This window comes from Orbicella franksi, chromosome 14 (genome assembly GCF_964199315.1).
Source record: "Orbicella franksi chromosome 14, jaOrbFran1.1, whole genome shotgun sequence".
In the NCBI taxonomy this organism is placed as follows: Eukaryota; Metazoa; Cnidaria; class Anthozoa; order Scleractinia; family Merulinidae; genus Orbicella; species Orbicella franksi.
This window is the reverse complement of record NC_138158.1, coordinates 19352816-19362854: the sequence shown is the minus strand read 5'-3', so window position 1 is coordinate 19362854 and position 10039 is coordinate 19352816. Positions and strand designations below refer to the sequence as shown.

Below are 10039 nucleotides of genomic sequence, written 5' to 3'. Positions count from 1 at the left end.
AATTAACGTTGATGTAAAGATAGCATCAAAAACTCTAGCTAAGAGACCAGAACGGTTTCTTTCGGAAATTATTTACTACTATCAAAATGGCTTTGTGAAAGGAAGGTCGGTTTTCGACGCAGTGAAAACAATTGATGACATTTTGGAATTTGCAGAAATAACAAATAGATATGGTATTTTGGTTGCCATTGATTTTGAAAAAAGCATTTGACTCGCTGAATCACAATTTCCTTTTCAAAGCGTTGGAAAAATTCAACTTTGGACCGTATTTTATACAGTGGATACAATTTTTTATACGGATATATCAAGCTGCGTTATAAACAACGGCTTTACTACTAACCTTTTTTGTATACATTGTGGGGTTCGTCAAGGTGATCCTTTGTCACCTTTGTTATTTGTCTTGGCCCTGGAAATTCTCGCGTGTCAAATTAGGCAAGATCACAACATAAGAGGGATAACAATCAATAATGAAGAAATTAAACTAACAGCATTCGCTGACGTGACTTGTTTTTTAAAAGATAAGCTCTCTTATTTACATCTTTTTAGGTGTCTAGAAGTTTTTTCGAAGTATTCTGGTTTAAAGGTAAATAAAGACAAACCGAATTATTCGCAATTGGACGACGGCACCTTGAACAGACTGAATTTACACATACAGCTCGGTCAACTATGAAAATATTAGGTGTTTATTTTGACTATCACAATCCATCAAGAATGAAAGCTAATTTTGATTCAAATTTCAAATCTGTTAAAAAAAGCTCTAAATATGTGGAGGTGCAGAGGTCTAACCTTACTAGCAAAAATTCAAATTGTAAAAACTTTCGTTTTTCAAAATTTTGATGAGCCAAGCTGCATTAATCGCAATTTCTAAAGATCTCACAAGGGGAAAAATAGACTAATCTATGGATTTATTTGGAGAGGTAACGATAGAATTAAACGCTCTGCAATTATAAATGATATTGAGAACGGAGGACTCAAAATGTTAGATCTCGATTCAATGGTATAAGCACAAAGAGTAGTAGACGAGTTTCTACGAGGAGTGAGCAGGAAACTTATCCCCTCTTGCAACTTTGATATTCGTAAATTACCGATTTATATTCCAGCTTTCTATACGGAATGTCTCTATGCATGGCCAGAGTTGACGTCCGCAACCATTAACAGTTACGAGGATGTTATCAATCAAATCATTTGGAATAATAAGAACATAGTTATATATACGGAGTGAGTCAATTTTTGATGAACTTTTATTTTCGCTAGGTGTGGTCAAAATTGGAGATTCGTTATGTGAAACAGGCAATTTTTTCTAAAGCCCAAAGATATTGCAAGTAAATTTATCCCCAATTCAGCGTTTTAAATCAATGAGTATTCCACCAGGCTGGAGACTTCTCATCAAGCAGAATCAACAACATTCTGCCTTTCAAACACTAAATGGTATTATTTTTGTCAGAGTGAGGTTGATATCCTAAACATTACAACAACAACAACAACAACAACAATAACAACAACAACAACAACAATACTTTATTTAACCACGCGACACCTAGGAGCGCAAGCGCTCGTTAAAACGTGTGCGTGAACTCAAAATTGTATAAAAGAAGAAAGAGAAGAAATAGGATTATATAGTCTATGTAAATATGTAATATACAATAGATGCCTAAAAATAGTTATGTACAAATGTAATAAGAAATGAGTTATTTAAACCTAAAATAATTACCTAGTAATCGTTTAAAAGCGGAATTACATCAAAAAATTACATCAAAAAAGTAATTGCATCAAAACTACATATAAAGAATTCAAATTCAAAAAAGCAAACTCCTCCAACTGCCCAAAGGAAACTAGAAAAAAAATATCCCGAGCTAATGGTGGAATCGACAAAGATCTATTCCCTGCCATTTGTCGTCACAATAGAGACAAAGCTAAGGGAATTTCAATATAAGCTTTTGAATGGTATCATAGTTACAAATGGAAAGCTTTTCAGAGTTAAAACAATTGTTTCACCTTTACGCAATTTTTGTAAAAAGGAAGTTGAATCCCTCGAACATCTCCTTTTTTTCTTTTCTTTTTTCTTATTCTATTTTATGTAAAGTATTGTAAGTAGTTTTCTGTGAGTAATGTATTGTAAGTAATTTACGTGTATATAGTGCACGTTTAGTAATGTAATTTATTGTAACCAATCTAATGTAAGCAACATACTGTAATTCGGTATCTGTTCACTTCAAACCATTTACTATGATACCGTAATTCGGTATCTGTAAGTAAAGTATTATTAGAAGTATGTTTAAGTATGGTTAAGCTGTGTGTCATATTGTACTGTATTATAAGTGCAATAAAAAAAAAATAAATAAATAAATAAAAATAATTACAAAAAATAAATAAATAAAACAACGAGCGGAATTGAGCATTTTGATTGGTTTGTTCTTCCCCTTCTGCTTCCATCTCCGACCGTGTAGTTTTCAGAATTTTTTCTTTATTTGTGTTGAAATTTTTTAAACTATTTACACTGTCAATTACTTTTACGTATTTCCGGTATTACGTAAATATCGGCTACATAAAAACGCGTCCCAATGTAAAAATTTCCATTGTACCTGAAGAAGGCTGGTTTGACCAGCCGAAATATAGTACACCTTCAAAAAGCCATCCTACGTTGTGTCAGTTTTTGCTTTTGTATTCTTCATTTTATATGTGAAGCCGATTAGATCACTATTGATCCCACGTATACCAGCGGGATCATCATTCCGGTTGCTTAAACATTTTAGAGGCAGTAGGAGCGCCTTTAGTTCAGGGTCGAGCGCTCCTGGGACTAATTTGGATGAGGTCAGCGGTAATTTTTGCAAAGACACTCTTCAAAATGGCGGCACTTTCTGAATACGAAAACGCGATGTTTCTCGAGCTTATGGATGACGATGGCTTGTTTGTCACCGCTAAGTAAGTGAATAAGCACTCGAGCGATCTATCTACTATTTGTTTTCACTTCAATTTTGGCTGATTCTGGTTTATAGGGGGTTGAGCATAGAGAGAGTGGTCACAAACTTTCTGAAGATCCACTGTGTTACAAGCGATCCGTCATCGATTTCTTTAGTCCTAGTTATCAACACAACAGATCAAGAAGAAGTAGGTGTCATCTTCCTTTCTTTTGAGATGTATTCAAGCGGTTGTTTTGAGTTCTTAAAGCACAACAGCAGCTAGCAGGAGTTCTGCCTCAACCCACCTCCCCCACCTGAGCATTCCCCCCGGGCATGTCCTTTGGGGTACACATGCCTATATAGCCGTGATAAGGGAGTACCCCCACCCTTCCCCCTCATTGGTTTTGGTCATGCACTTGGCAGAGAAACCTGTTGTTGTACTCTGTTATCTTAGTGATACAGAATAAGGATGTCATTTCAAATATACTGGCTAAGAAATAAAGTCATGAATAATTCAGTGTTTTTATTCAAGATTTGATCCCTGTTTTAAATGTAAGAGTGGATTTCTTTTCAGGACTATATACTTGATGAACTAAAATCTTCAGATGTTCCATTGCCTAAAGTGATCACCACTGAATTCAGTTCGTCTGAGAGGTATATTTGCTAGCATTCATTTATTAATAGTTTCCAGTGCCTCCAGGGGCAGATACAGGATTTTTCAAGGGAGGGAAGGAGGGGGGGGGGGGGGGGGGGTGGCTGGTGCCTTGTGGTTGCAGAATCAATGGGGTATGTTCCCAAAATTTGGTAATTTGAGAATTGGAACCTTATTGAAATTGACAGGTATATTTTGCAGGTTGCTGAGGTTGCATGTTGCAGGGTGAAACGACTTGTTTATTTGAGTTGAAGTTGAATAAACCTCAGTATAAAGGCTAACTGCAAGCAACTTAGGCTAATTTAGACTAACCAGAGTGTTATTCAGGCTAACCAAAGTGCTAAGTAGACTCACTCACACTTCAAAGTTGATTTTTCAACCTACAACTTGCAAAACATACATGAACCTGCCCATTGAGAACTGTTACACCAGAAATACTAGTCACAAAGTAAAAATTGTGATAAGCTACCTTTCCAGAGTTTTTGCCTTTATTTCTTTCTACTCTCTAATATTCAGGATTGTTTTCAATTTTTCCTTATTTGTTGCTTCCTGTGTCTGAACATGTCTACGTTTAGTAAAATTAATGTTAGATGATATTGCCGGCAATATTGGTGAGGAGAAAATTTATTCAGCTGCTCCCAGGCTTAATTGGATGCTAGTTTATCACAGCTTTATAACAAATGCAGTCAGATTTTGTCAGATTTTTGCCTCTTTAAATGTTGTGGTTCATTTCTACCCTTGGCACATTCTGGTATTTAACTTTGTTTTATATTGATATTTCATTGTCATATATGTATATATATGAAGTTAATGAAGTAACCAAGGACGGACAACTTCTGAATGACATTTTCACTGGAAGAAAAACTTTTTATGCCCTGAGCGGGATTTGAACCCACGTCCCCTGATTACTGGTCGGATGTGATCACTACTACACTATCAGAGCAACTGTGCTGGCCACATGGCCAATCTAGATAGTGAATGGGAATTTACGTGGTTCTCCCGGGCCAATGTTTTTCTCCAACTAGATGACACTGGATTGACAGGAACGATGATTCACAAGAGAAGGGTAAAATTGAACCACAACATCGGTACATGTAATTTGCTGGAAACCCAAATTTTTTTGGAGAGAGATACATGTACATGTAGCAATGAAGTACTCTGAGTCAGTCTAATATACATGCTTACAAGTGCCTTGCTTAAAAGTCTACACAGGGCAGCCAGTCTTGAACCTGGACTGCTCTGTCTAGGGTTCAATGCTTTGACCACATGGTGTGTTCTCCCAGCATTTTGATAGTACTGTAAGAGAATGATGAATTGTTGGTTCTTGTTGCAGAGAGTCTGTTTACCTTAGTGGAGGTGTGCTGTTCATCACATCAAGAATCTTGGTGGTAGATATGTTGACCAAGAAGCTGCCCATTCATCTGGTGACGGGAATTGTTGTTTACCGTGCTCATAAGTATGTGAATTCTTTCTTGGTATGCACCAGGATTAAACTTGTACTATATCTAGTCACTAAACTACTGTCTGTACAAGTTTGTACTATGTTAACTTTGACTGTTGCATGTCACGAACAGAATTCATTGATTTCTCTATTTGTTCCAATTGATAGAATCATTGAATCTTGTCAGGAGGCTTTTATACTCCGACTCTACAGAGAAAACAACAAGGTACAATTAATGAAATAATGTCACTAATAAATTTTATATAAAATTTATTTATTCAATTTAGTATAAAATGATATCATTCTTTTACTAACTAAAGCTAAACATCTTTACATTCAGGTGAGGTAAAAAACAATTATGAAAGAAAAAAACAAACAAACAAACAAGAAAAACAAACAAATTTACAAACAGACAAACAAATAAGCTCTGTTGTGTGGCTCACAATTTAGCAGACTTATGAGTCATACTTTCAGCCTCTATAAAGAGCTTATAATGGGTAGGTAGACCCTGTAATATAAAAGGCTACATTAAAGGCCCTGCGTTCCATTTAAAATGTAAGCAATAATGTGTGTTTTCATAGCCTCATTTAAACACAAGGGTGCTTGTTGACAGTTATGCAAACCCGAGATGAATCAAAGGGTTTGCATGACTTATAACGATACTCCCAATCCCCCAAGTAAGTATTTTATAAATGATTAAATTGTTTTGAATATCCTTGATAACTATTTGTATCAACTGAACAGTCCTTGCATGTGAACCTAGCAGTCGTTTAGAGGGGGAAGGGTAAGGAGAGAAATAAAACTGATCGAGTATGATCTCTTATAGTGTGTTTATTGATGTTGGTTGATGCTACCTGCTTGAAAAACCCCTCTTTATTTATGTAAAGTTATGATTTATTTAATCTCTTGTAGAATGGTTTCATCAAAGCCTTTTCAGATAATCCTCAGGCTTTTACTACTGGTTTCTTTCAAGTGGAGAAAGTGATGAAGAACTTGTTTGTTAGAAAACTCTACCTCTGGCCCAGGTATGCAACAAGGCAGTAAACAGCCACACTCCATTGCATGATGATATTTTTGATTGAACAATTAGATTATGTGCTCAAGATTTCTATCACGTGATAGTTGACTGGGGCTGTGCCCTCGTCAACTATCACGCATAGAAATCGAGAGCGAATAATCTAGTTGTTTTAGTATACATGTAAATCTACTAGTCATTCAAAACATTACCTGAATCCTCTCCACAGACACTTTGAAAATGCCAGGAAGTAGCCATCATTTTGTCAACAAGAGTACACTGCTACGCTATTCATTATTTATCCCAAAATAGATAGTGAGTAGCGTAGTCAATCAGAGAACGGCATTCGTGATAGAACGCTAGTAGATTTATACCAATACTGGATACATGTAGATGTAGGCTGAGTAACCAAATAATGTGAGTGAACTTCATTGGCCTTGCCCTTAATCTCTTACAGCCTTATGCGCCATACTGTACATGATAAATTCAAGAATTGAAAGTTATATTCTCTTTCTCTGGTTTCTTCCAAGGTTAAAATTGATTTTTATAAAGTAACTGAGTTAGTACGCATGCTCTCATTAGTTGATGGGTGTATTTAGATGAGGCTATGTTAACATGGTTGTGACGTTTTATATTCACATGTATTTTTGAGAATTATTTTATAAAAGCAATAGAGCACCTTTTCCGTGTTTACTTAGCCTAGTCTAAACACTCGGGGGGTTGGGAGAATTCTCCAAAGTTATACAAACCTGAGATGTAGTCAAGGTGCAATTGTTTATAATAAAATCCAGGGTGGATAATTTTTACATTCTGATTGATTAGTACTGAGTACATGCTGTTTTTACACAATTCATTTTGCAATAATTTTATTTGACGAAGCTTCCAGTAGATCTCAGTGAGCAATGAAGTGTTTGTTATGTTTAAATTTAGATTTCATGCAACAGTGTCATCATTTCTGGAAAAGCACAAGGTACTTAACATGTACAAAGTAATATAGAACTACGTGTTTTAAAATGCTCTCTGGTCAATTGAACAACTAACTTGATCTGTGAAAGAGATGGCAACTACTAAGTAAAGACCAACTAAAGGTCCAAGAAACAACTTTACAACTGTCCAGAGCTGTCAATAACTTCTGAGTCACCTGTAGCCTTGAGCTTCACACCCATAACAAACATGTTATTTTGTGGGTGAATTGTACCAACAAAAGGTAATTTCACCCGTGACATCAAAGGCATATCATGCATACTCACCCGTAACACTTGTAACGCTTAATGAGAGCCCTGCTGTCTATTTATATTAGGGTATGAAATATTAATGTCTTGATGCATGTGAAGTTAATATCAACTGAAATAACTTGAATGCACCATCACATTGAGTGAAATAGTTGAAACATCTTACAAAGAACTGTATTGAATAATTCAGAGCATTATTTTTGGGGGCTGTTGTACTGGATGATTTCCCATGTGAGGAGAAGAAAATACATCTTCAATGTAATAAATGATGAATAATTTTATACAATAATTATATTTTAATTTATATGTGCAGTAATTACAGTAGTTTAACTAAAGAAATTCTTGTGTGATGATTTGAAACGTTTTGTCTTCCTGTAATTACCTTTGTCACAGTAATGTTGTACATTTTGTAAAGTTGTTGTTTTTAATATTTTAAGCCAGAGGTCATTGAGCTTCACCTCCACCTAACACCATCCATGCTAGCCATCCAAACAGCTGTTCTTGATTTGATTGACACCTGTCTGAAAGAACTGAAGAGAGCTAACCCAACAGTGAGTTACAAGGAATTTATTATTATTATTAATTAATGAAATATTTAGTAACAACTAAGGTGTAGGACTTTTAAAGTGCGGTCAAACTTCTTATAAGCAGGGAGCTCCAGAAGTAGTGTCCACCCACTTACATGTAAATTTGGATGTGACTGCAACCATGTTGAAATGTTCACTTGAATAAGACATGTCCTCAGGCTTAGATGGGTGTCCATTATTGGGGTTTGACTGTTAGATCTGCAAGATGTAGTAGAACTGTCAAGGGTCACTCCTAGGCTGGGGTCATTGCGTTGTGTTCTTAGGAAAGATCATAACACCCTTACAGTACCTCTCTCCCCCCAGATTGTTAATGAACACATTGAGCAAACTGTTAGGGAAACCTTAAAAGATATCCCATGTGGGTGGGGGGAAGCCAATGATGGATCACGATCTCATCTACGGGGAGTAACTACATGACTGTAGTAACTGCACATCCTAGAGAAAAATGGAACTAAGAACAGGCAGTTGTGGCAACTTAGGTATTGCACATATTCACCACATCACTCATCTTGCAGGTGCTTGTGGGATCGTTACCTCAGATACTACTGTAACATGTAAATGGCTTCACATTTTTTGTTTTGTCACCAGTGAGGGTCCCACAAGCAGCTGGGGGCTGAGACTCGCCCCAAATGTGTTCGCATTTTTAAGTGGCATTAGTTGATGTACATCTAAATATAACTTTGTTAGGTTACATAATTCAGACGTCTTTTTCTTGTTGTGCATTATACCATATGTGTAGCTTGATACAGATGACCTCACCGTGGAGAACAGTATCAGCAAGTCGTTTGACAAGATCCTGAGACTTCAGCTTAATCCTGTCTGGCATCAGCTGGTAAGATGCCCATTGAATTACCATATAAATCAGTTTTATTTATGTATAACTTTCTTGCAGAGATCTTTATTTATGTGGCTGTAGTGCTTTATAGCCATTACACAGCTTTGATTCTAGTCATCAAGTTGTTTCTGCTGCCAGTAGCCCTTTCCATCATTCTATAACCTTGCATTTATCTACATGTATTTCTAGGGACATAAGACGAAACAGTTGGTCGCTGATCTTAAAGCTTTGAGGCTAATTTTACTGTAAGTATAGTCAATTAGTGTGTTGAAATTGCCATTTAAGTTATTCCAGACAACTATGTGAAAATCGAGAATTCTGATCTCTGGGTGTTGATGATGGAACGCCACTATTTGTTAGCTGTCAATTAAAGTATCATTTGGAAAATAAATTGATTAATCAATAAAAGATATAATAATTATAACTATAAAAGAAACACTGTTATTTACGTTTTTAGGCTCAATTTCCATTGGTCTGTTGAGTTCAATCTGCTACATGTAGCATGATTGGCCTCCTTTTGGAGTTTAATTCAAATTCTTTGATGTGCATCCCCAACCTTTTAATATGGAAGTCCCCCCCCCCCCCCGAGTACTGTCTTCACTAATATTTTTCTATAGCAGTCATCTCCAGTCACTTCCTAAGTCTCTAAAATTAAACCACTTGAAATGATTTCTATAAACATTATCTTTGTCTGAGATGTGTCCTATTAAGAATCAAAAAAGGGTTTAACTTGATCTATACATGTATAAAGGCACACACTCTGTGTTTCCCTAACAGGCAAGGACATAATGGTTGATCATTTTGAAGCTCAATCGAAGAGAATGTAGTCTGCGGTCAATTTCCTTGCAAGCCAATCTCTTTGTTAATATCAGAAAACTTATTCAGTGAAATAATCTCTTAATGGTGTGGGTGTGTAAAAGGAATCAATTTTATGTCTACGCCTTATAACATTAATTAAAAATAACATTCAAATAATTATGAAATAAGGAAGGACGTTGCAGATAATGTGTACTGTGCATTGTAGGTTATGATGTGAAAACTGGTTTAAGTGTTTCAATCATGCATAGCCATTTGAAATGGTTTTGTTTCAGGTATCTTACACAATACGACTGTGTGACATTTTACAACTTTCTGGAATCTTTGAGGTAGGCCTTGATCAATATCGTAATGTTTAACTCTAAGTCAGTTGAAATATTGGAGCTTAGGTGCCAGCTAGGGCATTATAAAAGTGAAGTGAAAGTAGAAAGTAACTTACATTGATTGAAGAATTATTCAAAAAATTTTTAATGGTTGAGAGAGGCTATTAACTAAATATTAGTGTTAGAGTAAAGTATGCTTGCCAAATCGAGTTAATTTGCAGAGCTTGCCATTTATTGA

The 10039-nt window shown here is 35.8% G+C and overlaps 1 protein-coding gene across 2 annotated transcripts in view; it reads left to right on the top strand.

Annotated features, from left to right (window-relative positions):
• The first annotated feature begins 2840 nt into the window (after window positions 1–2840).
• LOC145468576 (DNA repair endonuclease XPF-like) overlaps window positions 2841–10039 on the top strand; it is a 64986-nt gene continuing 57787 nt past the window's right edge. For both annotated transcript variants that reach the window (XM_081452311.1, XM_081452310.1), the window contains exons 1-11: window positions 2841–2922; window positions 2997–3108; window positions 3475–3554; window positions 4886–5008; window positions 5162–5219; window positions 5906–6018; window positions 6939–6978; window positions 7678–7791; window positions 8567–8659; window positions 8852–8907; window positions 9754–9807. In XM_081452311.1, coding sequence (XP_081308437.1) covers window positions 2846–2922; window positions 2997–3108; window positions 3475–3554; window positions 4886–5008; window positions 5162–5219; window positions 5906–6018; window positions 6939–6978; window positions 7678–7791; window positions 8567–8659; window positions 8852–8907; window positions 9754–9807 — 920 coding nt within the window. In that variant the 5' untranslated portion in view covers window positions 2841–2845. The remainder of the gene's footprint in view (window positions 2923–2996; window positions 3109–3474; window positions 3555–4885; window positions 5009–5161; window positions 5220–5905; window positions 6019–6938; window positions 6979–7677; window positions 7792–8566; window positions 8660–8851; window positions 8908–9753; window positions 9808–10039) is intronic.